Source organism: Bos indicus x Bos taurus, chromosome 20 (assembly GCF_003369695.1).
Source record: "Bos indicus x Bos taurus breed Angus x Brahman F1 hybrid chromosome 20, Bos_hybrid_MaternalHap_v2.0, whole genome shotgun sequence".
Taxonomy (NCBI): Eukaryota; Metazoa; Chordata; class Mammalia; order Artiodactyla; family Bovidae; genus Bos; species Bos indicus x Bos taurus.
This window is the reverse complement of record NC_040095.1, coordinates 37,814,128-37,836,500: the sequence shown is the minus strand read 5'-3', so window position 1 is coordinate 37,836,500 and position 22,373 is coordinate 37,814,128. Positions and strand designations below refer to the sequence as shown.

The following is a 22,373-nucleotide window of genomic DNA, read 5'->3' as shown; positions in this document are numbered from 1 at the left end:
TACTTCAGCTAAGTTGTATTCCTTTTTTCTTTCTCTATTTTTCTTAAGCACTCTGGTTAAAACGAGCATTAGGTATGGTGTGAGATTTCTCTCAGCCCTCTGAATGTGTGTGTGTGCTAAGTCGTGTCCTACTCTTGCAACCCCATGTACTGTAGCCCACCAGGTTCCTCTGTCCATGGGATTTCCCAGGTAAAAATATTGGAAAGGGCTGCCATTTCCTTCTGCAGGAGATCTTCCTGACCCAGGGATCAAATCTGCATCTTCTGCATTGCTGCTGCTGCTAAGTCGCTTCAGTCGTGTCCGACTCTGTGCAACCCCATAGACAGCAGCCCATCAGGCTCCCCTGTCCCTGGGATTCTCCAGGCAAGAACACTGGAGTGGGTTGCCATTTCCTTCTTCAATGCAGGAAAGTGAAAAGTGAAAGTGAAGTCACTCAGTCATGTCCAACTCTTCTCGACCCCATGGACTGCAGCCTACCAGGCTCCTCTGTCCATGGGATTTTCCAGGCAAGAGTACTGGAGTGGGGTGCCATTGCCTTCTCTGGATCTGCATTGCAGGCAGATTCCTTATCACAGCCACCAGGGAGGCCCCAACCCTCTGAACAAAGCACTTTAAAGCAAGCCATAACATGATCCCTTTTGTCCCATCTACTTCATGTGTTGTCAAAATGTTTATAATTCTTTGACAAGGTACTAAATCAGGCTTGTTACGGTTAAAGTGCTTAAAGTATTAACATATTTTATAAGATGTGAGATTAAGTGATAAGTACTATCAATAAAGTATCAAGTACTATCGATAAAAATCTGCTCATAGCACTTTTTAAATACAGACTTGATCAGCTTGTACTGTGCATTTTATTCTCATTAGCAAACTGTTTGAATAGTTTACCCTATATCCAGAGATCTTCTAGGAATTAACTCCTTTTGAACACATTCAAATAGAATGGTGATGCTTCCTGAATATTACCCAGTTTTTTGCTTCCTTTTTAATATCAATACCATGCTTCCTTTTTTGTTATCAAAAATGTCAAATGCAGAAGGTAAAGATGATGAATTTCATTTTCTGCTTCCAAAGGTCATTAACTCATGACCAATCTCATTTCACCCTTCTCTCCCATCCCATGGACATCACATGCTCACAAGATCATTTTTGAGGCAAAACCGAGACCCATGACTTCATGAATAGTTCAGTATCTACCTCTGAAAGATATTCTTCTGATTTAATTCTAAAACATTAAATATCAAGATGATGTTGAAAGTTCCCTAGCTATGTAAAAACTTTTCTTACATAGATTTGTTTTGCTCAGGCTCCAAACACGGATCATACTTTGCATTTAGTTGACATTGACATTTTCTTAGTCTCTTAATCTTAGTGTTCCTCTTCTTTACTATCCTTACACTTTACATATGGAAGAAACTAGGTTGCTTGTCCAGTGTTGCCCATTCTGGGTTTTACTGTTGTGATCCATCCCTGGAATAGTATTTAACAGGTTCATGTGTCCCCTATTTCCATAAACTGATAGATCTAGCTGCAAAAAGCTAGCCAAGAGTGAGTTTGCCACCCAAGAGACACTGGTAACATGTGAAAACTGCTTTGGTTGTCACAAGTGGAGAGGAGCTATTGGCCTCCAGCAGGTACATACCAAGGATGCTGCTAACCATCCCACAATAGCTAGGACAGCTCCCCACAATAAAGAACCATCTGATCCAAAACCTCAGTGCCAGTGTTGAGAGACCCTGATCTATAGGCTTAGTTTGTCAAGGTTTTTTTGAACATCATAGCAAGGAGACAGGATAGGTGGTATTACTGTCTTCCTTCAAGAGGCACACACCATATGCCTTTCATTCTTTTTGTGAATCAAGATTGCCAGGAGAAATATCTATAACCTCAGATATGCAGATGATATCACTAATGGCAGAAAATGAAGAACTAAAGAACCTCTTGAGTGTGAAAGAGGAGAGTGAAAAGGCTGACTTAAAACTCAACATTCAGAAAACAAGATCATGGCACCTGTTCCATCACTTCATGGCAAATGGAGAAAAAGCAGCAGTGACAGATTTTATTTTCTTGGGCTTCAGAATGACTGCAGATGGTGACTGCAGCCATGAATTAAAAGATGATTGCTCTTTGGAAGGAAAGCTATGACAAAACTAGACAGCATATTCAAAAGAAGACATCACTTTGCTAACAAATGTCTATACAGTCAAAGCTATGGATTTTCCAGGAGTCATTATGGACTTGAGAGTTGGACCATAAAGGCGGCTGAGCGTTGAAGAACTGATGCTTTCAAACTGTGGTGTTGGAGAAGACTCTTGAGAGCCCCTTTGGACAGCAAGGAGATCAAACCAGTCAATCCTAAAAGAAATCAGCCCTGAATATTCATTGGAAGGACTGATGCTAAAGCTCCAGTACTTTGGCCACCTAATGCAAAGAGCTGACTCATTGTAAAAACCCTGATGCTGGGAAAGACTTAAGGCAAAAGAAGAGGGCAGCAGAGGATGAGATGGTTAGATAGCATCACTGACTCAATGGACATGAGCTTGAGCAAACTCCGGGAGACAGTGAAGTCTGGTGTGTTGTAGTCCATGGGGTCACAAGGAGTTGGACATGACCCAAGAGACTGAACAACAACAGTGTTAACAGTCTGCCTGTGGCTCTTGATTCCTCTTCTATACCCTAGTTGCAAGTTCCCAAGATTATTAGGCAAACTCTAGCCAAATGCAAAATATTTATTTCTGGATAAAGTGACTGTGTCCCTTCTATTATGGTGAACTTAACTACAATCCAACATTGACTAATGATCTACAATGTAGAGGACAGGGCAAGGTCTAGAACAGGAGGAAAGACACTAAATGGTCCAGGAAAACTGGAAACACCTTTCCACTGGATAACCTAACCTTGGGACAAACAGAAGGCAACCTTCTCTCTCGTTACCTCTCCTCTCCCCATCCCCACCTGGCCAAAGGTCCCAGAAAGTCAAAAGGCTCTCTCCACCAAGACGCTAACTCCTTATACAGGTTGAAACCCTAAAGCCTAAGCTCATTTTATGGATTTGTTTTGCTCTAGTGTTTGAGTTACTTTTTAGTGAATCTAAATATCAAGATACTGATATTTTGGTATTCCTTAAACCAAATATCAAAATATCTACCTTGTACATTTGAGCAGTAAAATCACTATATTTAAGGTCTTCAGATGGAAGGGGCTGTGACTGATGAGAGACTAGAAGGCAGACTTTTTTCCATAGACACACATTTTAAAATTAACAGGCACACTGGAATTGATCATATCCCAACCATTACCATGATTTCATGTTGTATTTTTTTAAAAACCTGGTCATTTACATTGGCTTTTAAAATGTCTTTTTACTCAAAACTATTAATTTACTACTCAGGATAGTACCTGTAAGCTAACTTACAGTGGTATTGCTGCAAGAACCAGAAAATAGAGGGGTTAAGACTTTCAGTTCAGTTCAGTTCGGTCACTCAGTCGTGTCCGACTCTTTGTGACCCCATGAATCGCAGCACGCCAGGCCTCCCTGTCCATCACCAACTCCCGGAGTTCACTCAAACTCACATCCATCGAGTCGGTGATGCCATCCAGCCATCTCGTCCTCTGTCGTCCCCTTTTCCTCCTGCCCCCAATCCCTCCCAGCATCAGAGTCTTCCAATGAGTCAACTCTTCGCGTGAGGTGGCCAAAGTACTGGAGTTTCAGCTTTAGCATCATTCCTTCCAAAAGACTTTGGTGATATTTTAATCCAAAACTACATGGTAAGTGGATAATCCACAACAACCCATTTTAAAGACTAATGGAAATACTTCAAAGATGAATAGAATGATTTTGTGAAAAATCATTTATCGTGACATGATGCTTTGAAGGAAAGCTCTGAAGCAAGAGGAAATAGCTATGTAAATAGATTTTCTTGTGAAAGTCTCTCAGTCGTATCTGACTGCTTGTGACCCTGTGGACTATACAGTCCATGGAACTCTCCAGGCCAGAATACTGGAGTTCCCTTCTCCAGGGGATCTTCCCAACCCAGGGATGGAACCCAGGTCTCCCACATTGCAGGTGGATTCTTTACCATCTAAGCCACCAGGGAAGCCACTTGTGAAAGCAAAGAACTAATCTAGTATGATGACAACGTAACAAATCATTCAAGCTCTCTTCAATCATTTAAAGAGAGTAGGTGTAGGGAGAAAAAAAAAAGTTGCAGTTGGGGAAAACATTTTAAAAGAATGGTTAAAAAAAAAGAAAGTTCCCCAAATACTGTCCTACTTACTGCAACTATCAATACATCACCCCCCGACCTACAGACTCCCTAGCAGTATTGTTTCAGCATGTAAAACCATCATTTATTATAATAGATTTCTTCTCTAGCTATGCAGGTTTTCAAGTATTCATTGTACAAATCAGAACACACAACCCCTACTCCCAGTGAACTCAGAATCTTCTGGTATAAAAAGGTGTGTATTGTTCAGATAGAGCTCTTCAAAGTCTTCCAGGATCCCAAGTTTTGAATTTTTTTTAACCACTGATGATTATTAAAAATGGGAGAACAAAATTCATTATAATCCATGCCTTTGCTAGCCTATAAAATATTCAAATTAACACTTCAAACATCCTTTTCCATTTTTTCTTTTTAGCTCCTCGTTTAGCCAGTAATTTTCTTAAAAATCTATCATAAAATAAAGCCTGTGACACTTAAAAAATATTTTTTATATGTTTCTTCATGTAGAAAACATATATAAGCCTTCTTATTGATTTACACCCTAATCCTTCATGTTTACTTTAATGTTAAGGAATAAGCTTCATTTAAAACAATTCTTCTTTCCAGTTCAGCAGTTCATGTAATATGATTTTGATTTACTCGATCCATGAATAGAAATACATATGGAATATCAAAAACATTAACTCAAAAATATCTGAAGAATCTACATTTACCAGGAAGCACTGTGTCACATATTAGCAGTGAATGAAGTCAACAGGGAAAAGAGTAATAGTGTGGAAAAAAGACATGAAATATAATATTCTGGGGCAATCTGGTTTTCAAATAATGACCCATAAGAGCTGAAGAAATAAATGAACTAAAAAAGAAAAGATAATGGTTTACTTTTATTCACATGTAGTTGCCATTAAAAGGAACTCATTCATAAAAACATTTTTGCTATTCTAACAACCTTTCCCTCTCGTCACCTCTTACAAGTAAATCCCACAACAGGTCAGAAATGTTAAAGGTTATATCACAAATGGAACACATTAAGTAGTTTTTAAACCTCTAAAATATGGCTTATAAACAATTTTACATAGCAGGTTACCTATTAATATGTTACATATTAAACAGATATATGTACCATTTTGGACAATCAGATTTCTTTGATATTAAAGATGGAGTTGGCATTTTTGTCAAAAAGGTATTTTAAACCTGTTAAGGAGTTTCTATAGTGTGGAATTTCACTTCTTTATAAAGTGGTATCTTAAGTATATCATTATTAAATCAAATCAGAAACTAGATCCATCTCTGGGAAAACACCCAATTTTTATTGTATGCATCATGTAAACTCCTTGCGAGTAGTATCTATGCAGTTACTCTCAACTAAGAAAAACAAATTCTTGTTCTGGATATACATCAAAACCTAAGATTATCTTTGTATAATAATATTTAAAAATCTGACAAGAACATGATAAATGTTACCAACCCAAGAGCCAAACCTCGGTTTGATTACACATCCTAGTTTTCGCAGAATCTACTTCTGAGCTCACCAAATTCAGTTCTATCAGGACAGCAGCTGTTCAGATCACCATGTACATCCAGCGCCTGACACAGTGCATGGCAGAGTCGGTGTTCAGTAAATATTACAGTGACTGAAGACAAATTTTTAACAGCAAGTGGAAAAAAAATACAACTTTGAATAACTGGACTAAGAATACCAATTGTCTCATGATGCAGCAAGAGGAACTTTTTGTGATAATTCTAGGATTATTTATAAGTAAACTGGGAATTAGGTAAAGAAACTGTCATAATGGGAAAAAAAGAAAAGCCACAACATTTTATCCTCCAAACCTAATGTGTAAAATTTGGAATATGAACTAGGTGAAAACTACCATGATAATAAGTAAGGCAATTCCAAAACTAAAATGTTTTGCATATTTATTAAACAATCCATTTTCTTTCTGACAATACTCCTAATACTAGATGAAAATTGTTATAGGTTTTACCAAACTCATAATAGAATGTGCCTAATCAGTTCATCCTTTGTCTTTAAATCCGTTAGAGAGTTTTAAATATGGAAGAACTTTATCAGCCTCAAATTATTAAAAAAAATTACCAAAGACCTAAAATAATTATTGGCTAATTAATACATTTGTAATAGTGCCATGATTTTGTCCTTATATATTTCACCCAGCATTGTCAAAATTAACCTGATAGTCAATGAAATGAAAACATCTATAATTTCAAAAATGATTGAATTTTTAAATCAGTAGTCATAACAATATCATTGTGTTCTGAAATTAGAAAACTCTTGGCAGATATACAAAAACACATTTATCAGGATTTATCAAAATTCTCCATCAAAGTTTTTTAAAAAACCTTAATCTTTAGGTACTATAAAAAAATACTAATCAAATGAGATGTGTTTGGTCTGACCAATTCCACAAAGTGAGGAGGAAAAGGAAGGAAAAAAAAAAAAAACTTGTACAGTTAAATTTCAAATCCTAAACATGAAATCTTTTATTTGAGCCTACCTCTCTAAATTTATAAAGATACCAGCACTCTTGGAAACCAACTGTAAGCAGTATCAAAATTTCACTGTTATGAATTCTAATCAGTTTAGTCCTCCATTTTCTTACATACTGAACATCTTTTCCATCAGAATCCGTCAGAAAAATAATGCAAATCTCACTTTCTTGGTCACCCTTCAGCCCAAGGCCAATCAGTCTCAACAACCAAAAACTGTAGCTTTATGACTGGTAGGCTGCTTCTGCAGTAAAACTATTTCTCTAGCAATCAAAATTGTCATCTGAGGCAATCCTTCACTGCTCTAGAAGCACAGTTCGAAGCTCGTCTTCTTTCTCGATCAACATTGAAGCAATGGCTCCGTCATTAAACTCAAAGGAAGTTCCTCCATCCACAACCATGCATGCATCCCAACACCGAGAACGCACACACACCCTAGGCAGAGAGAGACGTGTGTTAAATATCAACACTTTGCTTAAACTGCAGTTTCTTTACAACACTGAGTTTTTATCTAAACTGGCAGGTAGATCATCTGGCCTTGATTTTAAAAATCAAGTTGCCCTGCCCTTTGTTATGAGAGAATTAGTGACTATGTCAATATGAGTACATTACCCAAAAAAATCTCAAAATTGAAACATTCAGGATAGCTCCATTCACCCAAACACTTAAAAGTGAACAAGTTCAGACTTGATGGAACTCATAGGAGCTTTTTGAACATTATTACCATTACAAGTATTTTAAGTATTGACCAAGAATGTAACTACTGTCATGTAAAATTTTTACTTATATACAACATACAGAAAAGGCACAAATTATCAGGGTACAGCTCAATGAGCACACTTGTGTAATCATCACCCAAATTAGGAACTGAATGTTACACTCAGTTCCCGGGAAGTTCCCTCATTGCTCTTAACCCATCTCCCAGTCTCTACTCCCCGCGCCTCCTTCCCAAGCATATCCACTATCCTAATTTCAATCACATAGTAATAATAGCTTTGTCTATTCTTGAAATTCTATATAAATGGAAGAATACAATAGATATGCCTCTATTTGGCTTCTTTTGCTCAACAGTATGCTTGTGAAATCATCCACATTATCATACGTAGCAGCACTGGGTTCATTTTCATTGCTGTCTGAAAACACCTGCATTGTACGAAAATACCAAAACTTAAGTATCTCTTCTACTATTCATGGACATTAGGGTTTTTATCTATTGGGAACATTGCTACTATGAATATTCTTGAGTATGTCTTTTCGTACATACATATCTGTCAGTGTATACACTTCTGCTGGATATATATCTTCGAGCAGAATCACTGAGTCACTGCATGTCCTATATTCAGCTTTGGTAGGTAACTGCCAAACAATTTTCCATATTATTCCTAACAGTATAAAAGTTTTATATAAAATTTCTAGTTGCTCCACTTTTATATAAAAGTTTTAGTTGCTCCACCTTATCAACAACTGGGATTTTAGCTAGGCTGGTGTGTGTGTGTGGTATTGTATTTGTTCAGTTGCTCCATCATATCTGACTCTAAGCGACCCCATGAACTGCAGCACGCCAGGTTCCTCTATCCTTCACTATCTCCTGGAGTTTGCTCAAACTCATGCCATTGAGTCGATGATGCCATTCAACCATCTCATTTTCTGTCACCCCCTTTTCCTCCTGCCCTCAATCTTTCCCAACATCAAGGTGTTTTCCAATGAGTCAGCTCTTCACATCAGGTGGCCAAAGTATTGGAGCTTCAGCTTCAGCATCAGTCCCTCCAATGAATATTCAGGATTGATCTCCTTTAGGATTGACTGGTTTGATCTCCTTGCAGTCCAAGGGACTCTCAAGAGTCTTCTCCAGCACCACAATTCAAAAGCATCAATTCTTCGGCACTCAGCCTTTTTTAAGGTCCAATTCTCACATCCTTACATGACTATGGTATTATATGATATAGTTTTAATTTACATTTCTCACATGAATAAGGTCAAGGATGTTTCTCCATACACGTATCAGCCATTTGGATATTCTCTTTTGCGAAATGCCCGTCCAAGACTTTCGGCCATTTTTCTAAGGGGTTGCCTGCCTTCTTTCTTACTGACTGGTAAGAATTTTTATAATATATTCTGGATATGAGTCCATTGCTGAACATAGATACTATCTCACTCTGTGGCTTGCCTCTTTATTTTCTTCATGGTGTCTTGATTAACAAAAGTTAATAACTCTAATTTAGTTCAACCTGTCAATCTGTTGCTAAGAAATATTTTCCAGCCAAAGTCATAAAGCTGTTCTCATACTTACATGAGCAAACATTTAAATGAATCTTTCAGTCTTACCCAATCTGAGTACAGATTTGTTGATTAATCAAAATTAATTCTCAAATGATTAAGTGATTTTTAAATATGATCACTATCCTTTTTAGTGTCTTTCCTGGAAAAAAATCAATTATGCATTTTCAAAAAAGTATATGCACACTGTTAAGAAGCAATTTGTAACTGAACTATTCTTTGCTTGCCATGAAAAGTGAAAGTAGAAGTCGCTTAGTTGTGTCTGACTCTTTGTGACCCCATGGACTGTAGCCTGCCAGGCTCCTTTGTCCATGGAATTATCCAGGCAAGAATGCTGGAGTAGGTAGCCATTCCCTTCTCCAAGGGGATCTTCCCAACCCAGGGACTGAACTCAGGTCTCCCGCATTACAGGTGGATTCCTTTTCATCTGAGCCACCAGGGAAGCCCAAGAATACTGGAGTGGGTAGGCTATCCCTTCTCCAGGGAATCTTCCTGAGCCAAGAATCAAACTGGGGTCTCCTGCATTGCTGAAGGATTCTCTACCAGCTGAAGTATCAGGGAAGCCCTAACTATAGTTAAGTTTTCTTGTTAGTCTGGAAGACTGGGAAACCTTTACAAAAATTATAAACATTTTTGTATATCTTCTTCCCCTCAAAAAAAAAAAAAATCCGTGGCAAATTTAATAGATGTGGGCATGGGTGGGAGATTCACTTGTAGGGAAAAGCTGAAAGAAATGAGTCCTTTATGTTGCTACACAATTTAGGCTTTATATGAATGTATGTCCTGCTTTTATTCCACAGCATATGAAAAAAAAGTTGCTTTCCAGTCAGTTTCTTTTGAAGTGACAATCTGATCTTACTGTGTCTTACTTAATAAAGTAAAAACAAACAAGCACACATTACCCAATTAAATAACCATGTCCTTTCTTTCCACTCAGTTAAATTTTAGTTTCTCTAAAATGAAACAGTAAGTTTCAGAGAAAATATCACGTTAGCCAGGTTATTAGCATGATACCGCTGTAGCGCCACAGCTTCTACTTTTCCTGCATGATTAAGTTTGAAGGAGTGATTTAATGAAACTGAATACTTTCACAGCCAAATGTGCTTTATAATTAATTACAAGGGAGGAAAACAGCTACAAGAGACTGTGGAAGCTTACTTTGAGGTGAAACAACGCTGGCGACTGCTTGAGAAAATTCTGTTTGCTATTGGTTCTCGAATACTGAAAAGTATTTTTGGTTCTTCTGGACTATAGAGCAGTGATTCATTATATTCGTTTGTTACTATAAAGGAAAAAAGCCAAATATTAGCACATTCAATGAAAAACAGTCACTTCTGAGAAGTGCATAATGAGAATGGATGCTATCCCCAATTTAAAGGCAGTTCTATTCCAAAAGTCTGTTTGGCAGCAAGTTTCTTAGAACTCATGACAAACTCCATTAAAAAAAAAATGCTTATAAACAAGGAGTATGTTCCCAAATTAGCCCACAGAAGCCTACATCACCCGCAGGATAGCAGAAATAGGTACCTTTGGTGGGGGAAGGGAGGACTGTAAAGTCAGTAAACAAGGAGAAACTAGTTTGAAGCACTCAAAAATGGAACTTGAGTTGATATAATCCCTTGCTAATAAGTTCCTTTCCAAAACATCATGCCAAAGAGTTCATGAGGTATTTCTACAAGCCTTTGGGATCTACTTTCTCCCTAACCAAGAGGCACACAAAGTTGGCATGCAGAGCACAAACTGGTTAAAGACAACTGTACAAAGAAACTGGGCTTGAAAAAAGCATTTAGTTGAACACCACATTAAAAGACATCACAAAACTATCAGATAATCTACCTTATATACCAAAATTTCATTTGAATTAAATGAAGTGTCTGTAACAGTGACTGCACCATTGGCATTCACTATTGCTTCTGAAGATAAGTCAAATCTTCAAAGGAATAATATTCATTCAGTAAAGCAGTATGTTTATTAAAATAAAAATCACTGTATTTTATATATACCCTTAAATTACTTTACATAACTGATGTAAATTTCAGTTGTTTTATATATACTGTTTTAAGTTAAATTATCTAATGAAGAATCAATTACTACAAATGCCTCACTTTCCTTCCTTTGATACAGATTTAACACTAATTCCAACTCAAAGCTATGATTAAAATAATATTTTAGGTCTCAAAATCAGAGAGGGAGAAAACAATCCATTTTAGAGAACTGAAAGTAACCACAGAGATTTACTCCTGTTTACAAACTATTTTAAAGGCAAACCATTTCAACAAAGAAAGTCTTTCGGGAATCCAAAACACACAAATAAAATGAATTGACTCTGTTAATATACTTTATCATGTATTGCTACATCACTTTAAAGGCAACCAATATGAACATATCTGTTACCATAACTCTCAAATTCAAATGTTTACAGATGACAACTGCAGCATAGGTAAGTAAAGGCAACTATAAACAAGTTTGGATTTGGGGGTTTTTTCTAAAAATAATTTACCTTGAAATCTTAGGATACTCTTCAACTAAACAGAGACAACACTATTTAGCTTTAGTTTGAGGTCCATACTTTCGATGAATAGACTTTAGTGTGTTAAAATTTCATATGTAAATCAAATGAATGTGGTTTTCAGTTTATGAATTTAAATATTTTTTAAAATAATTTTTTTAACAAATTTGAAGACTTCCCCAGCAATCTATGTCCACTCCCTCATTCCACTGTTGAGGAAGCACAGGAGCAAAGAAAACAGTCTTGCCCATTGTTTCAGTGAGTGACTGGCTGGTCTGGGATTGGAACCCAGGTCTTCAAATTCCCTGGTAAGTATCCTTTCTCGACCAGTGCTGGTTTTCTTAAAGGAACACTGAACTGACTGGGCAGGAGTATGTAGGAAAAGGATAAGATAACATTTTAGTTGAATGTGAAGGTAAGCATTCACAGCTCAATGAATTCCTTCCCATTCAGAAGATATTAACGGCACACCAAATTTAGGTGTGCATTTCCTATTTGCCAGACGTGTATGTTTCTACATTTTCCTATTCCCCAGGAAAAGTTTGCAATCACACTGTTTTGACACAGAAGTTAGATTTCCATGGCTGACAAAAATCATAAAATTTCAACTTAAACTTTCTACTGATTCAATATATTTTAAGGGGTATTATATTGTTGGAGTCAAAAAAGTACTATGCTTTGCTTAATTAGACAAGTACATTTCATGATAACATCCTCAAAATATACACAGAACTTAACTGAAAACGTCAGTGATTATGATCATTTGTCACTGACCTTTTTCTACCAATTCTCTGTTCAATGGAAGACTTAAATTTCCTTGTCGGTTTGCTATTGGAAAAAGAAAGGGGGAAAATATCTTGATTAAATAAAATATTTTGTGACATACTATATAGCTAACATACAATAAAATCTACACATTATATAGCATATTATAATTGTAACATAAGAGCTATTTAGTACTCACCAATATTTAGAACATCTTCCACAGCCTGAGGTGCCACTCTGTTAATATTGAATGACCTAGAAATAAATACCACAAACATTTTTTCTTATTTTAGTTCTAAAAACATACTAAAAATGAAAAAAGAATAATCTACTTAATGTACAAAGAACTCTTAGAAATTATCAGGCAAAAACATACCCAAAAAACAATAGCCACCTCATATAGTTTTTAAAAGTAGGCAAAGTACATGGGTTAACGGTCCAGGAGTCATATGAAAATATGTTAAATCTCACTCATACCTGAGGAGATATTAAAACAAGATTCTTCTCAGATTTTAAAGATTAAAAACTGATAATGTATTGACATGGGTATGGGAAGAGAAGTATGCCCATATACTAATGGAATTATAAAAATTACAATTAGACAATTCTGTTAAGATTTAAAATGAACATATTCTTCAACCTAGTAGTTTATCCTAAAATATACTTGCACATATAATACACAAAGACAAGTATAAGGATATTTACAGAAGCATTGTTTACAATAGCAAAACCACAGAAAGCTGGGTAAATATAGCCACTCAGTAGAATACTACATAGATATTAAAAAGACTATACTACAACCATATGTATAATACCAATGTGGAAAGATATCAACACATTAAGTTAAAAAACCAAAAGCATTATACAGTATATGTATGTGTATATGTGTGTTCAGTTGCTCAGTTGTGTTCGACTCTTTGCACCCCCATGGACTGCAGCACACCAAGTCTCTCTGTCCCTCACCATCTCTTGAAGTTTGCCCAATAAAAAGTCCACGTCCATTGCATCGGTGATGCTGTCCAGGCATCTTGTCCTCTGACACCCTTTTCTCCTTCTGCCCTCAATCTTTCCCAGCATCAGGGACTTTTCCAATGAGTCAGCTGTCCTATATATTTATATAGAACTTCCTTGTGATACTTATATTAAAAAATATATAGAGTGGTTATATCTGGAGATTAGTACTAGAATATAAAATGAAAGAAACCAGCTTTTCGTTGTATCCCCTTTGTATTATTTAACATGTTTTTTTTTTTTTTTAATTTTTATTTATTTTTTACTTTTTGGCTGCGCTGAGTCTTCATTGTTGCTTGTGGGCTTTTCTCTCTTTATGCCGAGCGGGGGCTACTCTGTTGTGGTGCGTGGGCTTCTCGCTGCAGTGACTTTTCTTGCAGGGCACGGGTTTCTACGGCATATAGGCTTCGGCAGTTGCAGCTCCCGGGGCTCTAAAGTACAGGCTCAGTAGAGTACACAGCTCAGTAGCTGTGGCACACAGGCTTAGTTGCTCCACAGCACGTGTAATCTTCTCAGATGAGGGATCAAACCTGTGTCCCCTGAACGGCAGGCGGATTCTTAACCACTGGACCACCAGGGAAGTCCTAACACAGTTTTTAAACATGTATTTCTTTAAATTATAAAATAATTTCTGTAGGTGAGAAACCTTTAGCAAGATGCCATGCGTAACCACTGAAGAACAAACATTACCACAAACAGGAGTAACTTTTAAAAGCAGCAACTTTTAAAAGGTGGTTAGACCCTTAACCACCTAAGGACTAAACAGGTGGTTAAGGAAAGGTGTTTCTTTTAAAAAACACAATTCTTCCAGCTAATTTAGAATTCCCCTCCTGCCTCTACCTCTTTCCAGTAGATGCTCCTTCGAAAAGGAACAGCACTGCATAGTCACACGACTCTAAACCTAATTCAGGGGCTCTTAACATTTTGAGGGAAGAAGAATAAGAGATGCTCCATATACCCGCTCTAATCCTATACTCTCCATATTTTGAGAAATGTGAAAACATTTTGGACATTCTCTTAAGAAAAATGCAGATATACAAATTTTTACATTAAAAAATTGGAGTCATTCACAGACCATATCCTTATGCTAAAAAAAAAAAATCTAAAATATGGCCCTTGCCTAACCTATTTTTCACCATTACTCACCCTCCAACTTTACATTCCAAACACCCCAAGCTCCATTCTCGCCTCTTGCTCACACTTACTATGTGGTAGAAACCAAAATACTTCAAGTGTTGTGGCTTTCTTCTGGTTTAGTATGAGGTTCACAAAACCTATCTCATTAGCATTACTACTGTCACACACTACAAGCCATAAGGCACTAAAGGCAGTATCTGGCTCTTGGCAAGAACTCAACAAAAATGTCAAGTGCAAGGAAATCTGTATGAGTTACACTCTTAATTCCTCATTACTGCTTTAGAATTCTATTTTAAAGTCACATAAAAATAAGCTGTTAATAGGGTTCCACTGAAATAAAATATGTAAAGGGCAAAAGATAATAGTGACTCATGTATCTTTACTATCGTTAAGACTTAGTTTAAGAGAGCAGAAGTCTTACAAGACATGTTCTAACATTCCTAGAACTATGACTTATTAGGAATACCACAAGTCAATACAAACTAAGTTCTCTGAGTTGTGGTTAAATTAAAACTTATTTCCTGCTGGTGTAATCTAAATCTCAGCCAATTCAATCTACCCTTAGGAGTGGTTTATATTCTACATCAAAGACAAACTATACGACAAAGCAGGTGTGAGCTGGCAAACAACAACTCTTTCCTTAGGTCTACAGCCTTCACCACTGTAAGAGTTCTGATGTGCAATCGGACGTAACTTCTACTAAAGACAACCGAACTGAAAGGCAAAGAGTCTCGTATCTTCATCAGCCAGTAAAACTTTCTCTTTACTTAAGAACACCTCCTCATCGTTAATTAGGTCTGCTGGGACAGAATGTACAAAGGAGGAGGACTGGGAACAGGCTTAAGAACTCATGGAGACAAACGACCCTGCTCTGTGGTACTTCTCTACTGTGTGCGGCAAACACATTCCACCCGGAGAAAGGACTGAGGTGAGTGACACTGAGATGATGCACAGACGCTTGTTATGCAACATAACCACCACATCCTATGTCTTGTGCAAGAATTTCTGGAAATGCAAAGATGGGACAGCTAATCCCCGAGCTCTTCCCCCCACCCTCCCAGACACATGATTAGGCTGCATTTCCCACCCCTCTAGCCACACAGCATGTAACTATGTTCCAGCTAAAGGAATAAGAGCAACTATCATGGGCAACACTTCCCATAACCTCCCACAGGGGACCCTTCAAGATTTTCCTCCTTCTGGAGCACAGAAGTCTACGGTTTAGAGTTAAGCCCTGAAATTAAATCCTACCTCCTCCATTTATCAGCCACATGGCTTTGGGCAAGTCAGTTAACTTTTGAGACTTTTTATAGTCTATCAGTGAAAATAAAACTAACTAATCTCAGAGTATTCTTGAGAATTTAAGTAAGATAATATACTTACTTGGGACAAAGAAAGTGCTCAAAGATGGTACTGCAGTATGTTGAAATTATTAATGTAATGGATAGAACGTATAAACTTTCCCTCAGTATCTCTGATCCCTAGCCTTCTCTCTTCTCCCCTAATGCTTCTCTTTTCTCCCCTTACTCTCTGAAGAGAAAAAGGATCAAATGATACATGGGAAATCCAATCATAATGAAAGAATTATCAGGGATAACAGGAGAGTAGATCATGTCAGAAGCAAGCAAGCTGCATAAGGCTGAGTAGAAAAGGGACTAAGTAACCAAGGTGGCAGGGACAGGATATGGTTAGAGAGACAGAACTGGCTCTACACTAGAGCACTGAGCACAAAGCAGACGTTAATAAGCAACACAGAAAAGACACAACTTCTAATCTAAGCCATACTTATTTAAATGCAACATCAACACAGGACTCAACCATACGGTGAGTGGTAGGGGAAATAAAACTTAAGTTTTAAAGAATTCAAACTTAAGTCAGTTTGATAAGTACTGCTTTAGCTGTATTTGTGAGCATGTAGTCATTTATTCAAAAAAGCATTTTAAGTGAATAAGTATGAAGCACTGTGCTAAGCAAAGAAAAAATTAAACAGAAAAAAAAGTCACTAGTCACCACCCCATGTGCCTCAAGTTGCTCAAACTAACTGGGTATGAACTTACTAGAAACCAATTATGTGCTAAGTGCTATAACAGTGCTATGAGGAAAAAGTGCTGGGTAAGGGCAAAAAAAGGGATTGATTAATTAGGCTTATGAAAAGAACAAGGTCTTAAGCAAAGATTTTGACATTTAAATGACATTTGAAGACTGGAATTTTTAGCCAGTAGATGGAAAGTGGAAAATGTTCAGGCAGTCAATGCAGGAAGAAGGTACATTGAGCAAAAACAAAAAGCCCAGAGAGAACATGGCTTGTGCTAAGAATTGCAAGTAGCCTGCAGAGCCTCCAGTGTAATGGGTTAGGGTCAGGCAGGAGTAGGCTGGCAAGGAACCTTAGCTCACATTTAAAGGGCTTCATATGACAGACTGAGTAACGTGAACACAGTCAGGAGTCAAGAAAGTTTTAAAGCACAGAAGGGAAATAGTGAGATCTATCTACATTATGGAAATATTACTCTGTGGTAGGAGTTACGAATAACAGCCTGAAGAAGCAAGATGAGGCACAAAGAATATTCACTAAAGAGATAGGGGGCGACACCAAGAAACAGCCACAGAAACTGAAAAGCAGGGGCTAGAATTCCTGAGTACATCTGAGAGGATTCAGAGACTGCTAAGTACAGAGGGAGGACAGGAAGACCCAGAGTTAAGAGCCAGCCTTTAGGGAATAATGTGTCTTCCTGAGACTAGGAAGTCAAGGGTAAGTAACAGTGATACTATTCAGCAAGACAAGAAACACAGGAGAACTAAGGAAGACAAGAAATTCAGTTTTGAATGTGTTGAATCTGAAGTGCTATTAACATCCTTATGTAGTTAGTAGGTAATTTTACAATATGAGCCTGTACTCAAGAGAGATGACGGCTACAGATAAAAGTCAGGGAGGCATAGGCACATGTGTGCTAAGAAGTGCAAGAGACTTCCCAGAGAGGAGTCATAGGGCAGGTAGGTTTCAGGATGTCCCAGGTTATCTCCAATTAGGCCTTGAATGCACAAACTTCTGGCATATTTTTTGGTACTGTACTTTGTTTTCATTTCTTTATAACTTAAAATATTCGTTTTTTAAAATATACACTCCCTAAAAACACTCATCTTCTTTTTTCTCTTTACAAACCTAGTGCAGGAAGATAAAGAATGACCAGATCCAGGCCGAGCTGTAAGTCAAAGCTCGACTCTTGGACCCAGTGGATGAGTGCAACAGAAACTGAGCCAACCAGTAAATCAATGCCAGGCCCCTTCCTGCGTATCAGAGGCCTCAGATACACCAATGTGAGACCACACGCAAATTATATTACTTAAAGCATTTCACAAAATTTGATAAGCAACATTCCAAGTTACTCACCAGGCCTTTGATCCTGTTCCAGTACACAAATTGAGGCCAGAGCTCTTCTGTTTTTCCCATGGACCATCATCAACTGAAATCTCGTAGTAGGAAGCCCTATGAATTGAGAATATAAAACTGGATTTGCAGAACTTATGTCTCATGGTAAATGAGATAAAGTATCTTTTTCAGAGCTGATGAAATCTAAGTAGGTCATCCTGACTTAGACATACCTAACTTAGTAGGGACACATATCATGATGCTAATTCCAATACTGATTTAAGTGAAAAAATTTCAAAAATATCTATATGTCTACATCCTTTTCTGACCTATATGTGCCTCCGTCCTTTAAGATTTCAAACAAGAGCTTCTTATAAATTTTTACCTAGCACTGCTATGGAAACATACAGAAGATGATTTCAGAATTCAAAAAGAAAATGCCATTCCTAGGGGAGTTTTCTCAGGAGCTAGTCCTTGACACATCTAAGTCTGCATCTAATCCTTCAAGTTACCAACCGTTTCTACTTAACTCTTGTTTCTCAAGTTATGTACTAATGTGCCTTTTGAATTGATAGTAAGCTAGCAGAAATAATGAGGTTCTAAAGAAAAATCTCAACCAGTCCTGGACCAGTGAACAAAACTAGGGATAAAATAAGAACTGTAATTTTTTTTAAAGATTTATATTTCTAAGATTATTTAATAAACATGGAGTCAACTGGGTTTTCTGACACCAGCCCCCCCCCAAAAAAATGACACCACTTTTTAACTGCGTGAATATTTAAGTGATTTGTAACTATTCAAAGAGTTTTTGAAACATACAGAAGCCTATTTTGTAAACTATGTCTTAAAATAATGGTGTCAACAGTCAACAAACACTGAGCTACTTTTATCCAGCAAATAAAAAAGCTAAAATAAACCCTTAACAAAATATAGCTTTTCAAAACAATGACAATTATTAGACATCCCTGCAAATATTAACATTCATTGGATAATTTATCTCTTATTCTAACCCTTTCATTTTCTCCTGCCAAGCTCGTGGTTTGTGAATGCTTCATATGATACAACTCCGAGTCGTTTTTTTCTCTGAAGTCAGCATTCTCTTTAAAAATAAAAGACAGCAAGTCTAATATTCACATTTAATCTATTTCATAGCTTTGTTATGTCTTCCTAGAAAATTAAGAATTTTAGGTACATTAGTCTATTATATACAATACAGACAAGTCAGCCAAATCCATTGGAATGGCTGCTATTATGCCAGAATCATGTAGAAACCAGAGATTAGAGGTAAGTGGGGACAGAAAAGCAGCAGAGGTAAAGAGAAAGAAAAGTCAGGAGAGAGACGCTGAGTCCAAAACAAACAGCGAATTTAGTGTCATTCTCACATGCAAGTTTATCAAGATTAGTCAACTCATAGAATTTTGGTTTCAGGGAAATTATTTTTTTAAGGCAGCAATAAAACTCACAGTCCCTTTAGAGTGGGTATACTTCTTCTTAAATTGTCCACTGCTACAGCCCAAGAATAAGACATTCTAGGTTAGAACAAATAGGAGAAAGAAAAAAATTGGGCTTTTAAAATGTTCTTAAGTTTAAGAACATTATAAATGAGGCAGGAATAATATTGCCACACTTCACATTTTCCAAGCAAAGCACTTCAGTTTTCAGGAAAACTACACTTCTATTGCACACACTAAAGAAAAGCACAGACTTAGCCCGGCTCTGTTATTTATTAATTGTGTGACTTGGGGCAATTTACTTCACCTCTCTGAGCCACAGATTGCCCTATAAAATGGAGATAATGACAGCATCAATATTTATTCAATCTATAAATATTTATTAAGTGCCTAATGTTTTAATAAGCACTGTGCGAGGTACTAGGGATTTAATAGACACAATCTTCCAGAAGTTTATATTCTAGTATGCAGGTCAGAAATTTTACAGTAATAATTACCAACTATTTAGAGTGTTTACTGCTTTAAGCAATAAACAAGACACTATATAAGAAATAATACAAGATGGCCTTGAAACAGCACTGCCAGGAGGAAGGCGTGTACAGGCAGGGCAGTTCAAAAAATAAGTAATAAGTTCTCATGACAACTCAATGCTGGATCTGGAATTAGAAACGCTGGGTTTACATGATGGTTCTGATGCTAAATTAAACATATGAGCTTGGCCAAGTGATTTGAATTCTCCAAATCTCAGTTTTTTCACTGAGAAATACAACCACTTTTCTCACAGAGTTGCTATGAGCATACCCGTGACAACACACACAGCATGCACAGTGCCTGACACGCAGCAGGCATTCAGTAAGTGTTCACTTCCTTTCTGCCTACATCTGTGTCATAGACTCTTTCAGAGTAATTTCTAATATTTCCAGTAGTTAAGGCTTTCTCAGTAGCAACAGAAGCCCACCCACTGCTGTCCTTAATCTTAGTAAAGATACCAGGTGAGGCATCAAAGACCACAAGAAGAACCAGCGTCGGCATCAGGGGTAAACCCACCAAAGCACTGCCACCACAGGAAACAGAAGCGTCCGATCGGACACCTCCTAACGGGCCCTCACTGAATTTCCGTAAGTCAGTCATTGATCCCAATTTTCCTCCTTTTGTAAGTTATTTTTAGTAAGTACAAATCATAAAGCAACGCTAGTAGAAGCTCTCAGAAGTTATGACCTTCAAAATATACAAACAGAATAATGTAAGCCCTTAAATGGCTTCCCTTGAATAAGCATAAACTCACAAAACATCTTTACCTTTGTCATCTACTTATTTTAATGGAGACTTTTTCCAATCTCATTTTAAGGTTGTTCTCTTCTGCCTGTCTTTAGCAATAGTGATGAGATTATATCACTGTTATATTCTCTTCCTCTCTCTTGTGACATAAATGTATCCATTACTCATTTCCATATTGCTTCAAACTTGATATGCTATAGTTTTTTCTGTTGCTGCATAAGTCTTACTATATTAAAATAAGTACATCTTTACACTTTACCATATTTTTAAGTTCTTTAAAGTATATATTTTTATTTGATTTCTTGAAGAATACATTTTACTTTTAATAATTTTTAATTATGTATTTTACTAGCTTCCAAAACATTAAGACACAACTACTTTTATCTTATTCGTTTTAATATTCCTAGTTCACATAGCAGATGTGCAATATATCTTACTGCATAAATTTAAAATTATATTAAAATAATTACAACTCAAAAAGATAATTCAAATCATTCTGTTGAATCAGGTTTTGTTCTCTTCAATACTACCTCCAGTAGTAAGTTAATGGCTAAAATGTGTGTTTTTTTTTTAAGACAAATTATTCTCATCATAATTAAACTTACTATAAAAGAATATGACTTATAATGAAGAGAATTTCAGAAAATTTGAAACTCTCAGGGAATCAATTACATGACCTTCAAAAGGTCACATGGTTCTGGTAGCAGGAGAGTAGAATACAGATTTATCTCTAATCTTCCATCCCTAACTCCCTTACAACAACAAAAATGAGAAAGAAAGTTCTAAATGTACCACCAAGAGTTAAATTAACTTTACATTATGGCAGTCATTTTACAATTAGTAACTAGGGTCACACAAATTTTCTGCAAAAAATTCTGCTGACAATTTAAGCCTAAGTTATATTCAACACTCACAAAATAGATTTTATCAGTAATAAAACATATACTGTGTTTTTATATTCCCACTGAAGAACTTCACTAACCTTAATTTTTGGTAATAATGGTTACAAGTCTTAAGCTGTCAATACTCTTGCCTTATGATGTTGCACTGAAAAGGATCAACATTACTTATGCAGTATTCTTGTCAAAAATGCTTAGTCTGAATTTTATCATGCAAAGTAAAAAAAAATCATACAAATCTAAAATAAGGAATATTCTGCCAATATTCTGCAATTGGCTTAAACCATTTAAAAATGTAAAAATCATAAATGACAAAACAGGGATGGGACTAAAAACTATTCTTAATTCAATCTAAAGGGCTATGATGGCCAAATAAGATTAATTAAAAAAATAAGTAATATTTTTGTGTTCTCCTTAACTGGATCCTGGATCAAAACAAGCAAATAAATCAACTTTATGAAACATTAAGACAATCAGTAGAGAAATTTTAATATGAACAGTGTATAAGATCAAAGTTTTATATCAACTGCAAATATATGCCTATATATCATTCTCTTAAACATTTATAAAGCACCTATATAATGGATGAAAGGCTCAGGGAAATATTGCAGTAAAGAAATCTGAGTAACTTTGTTTAATGTAGGGCTTCACAAACATTTTTGGTAATGAAACTTTCTTTCTTCTTAACATGTATTAATGTGTACAAAGGTGTGGAAATATTTCATTTAATAATTCATTTTTCTTATATAGAATTAATTATTCACAAATCTTAGGTGGTAGAAATTTAATAGTTTAAAATTACTAAAATATTAAATTTTAAACTCAAGATGACAAGTTTAAAAGTACCTGGATGATAAACTCTCCCCAATGAAGACTTCATTTAGTGCTCTCACTGGCAAGAGCTGGGGTCCAGAAGCCTCAAACCCTGCAGAGAATGAAAGAAAA

At 36.4% G+C, this 22,373-nt stretch overlaps 1 protein-coding gene across 2 annotated transcripts in view; it reads right to left on the bottom strand.

Annotated features, from left to right (window-relative positions):
* Positions 1-5,090: 5,090 nt before the first annotated feature.
* The window catches only part of NADK2 (NAD kinase 2, mitochondrial), a 45,226-nt gene continuing 27,943 nt past the window's right edge, over positions 5,091-22,373 (bottom strand). The window contains exons 7-13 of one of the 2 annotated variants that reach the window (XM_027519897.1): positions 22,275-22,353; positions 19,264-19,329; positions 17,822-17,917; positions 12,485-12,540; positions 12,295-12,348; positions 10,170-10,293; positions 5,091-7,169 (exon numbers count right to left, since the gene is read on the bottom strand). In XM_027519897.1, the coding sequence (XP_027375698.1) occupies positions 7,031-7,169; positions 10,170-10,293; positions 12,295-12,348; positions 12,485-12,540; positions 17,822-17,917; positions 19,264-19,329; positions 22,275-22,353 (614 nt within the window). In that variant the 3' untranslated portion in view covers positions 5,091-7,030. The remainder of the gene's footprint in view (positions 7,170-10,169; positions 10,294-12,294; positions 12,349-12,484; positions 12,541-17,821; positions 17,918-19,263; positions 19,330-22,274; positions 22,354-22,373) is intronic. The other variant, XM_027519898.1, reaches the window with a different exon arrangement.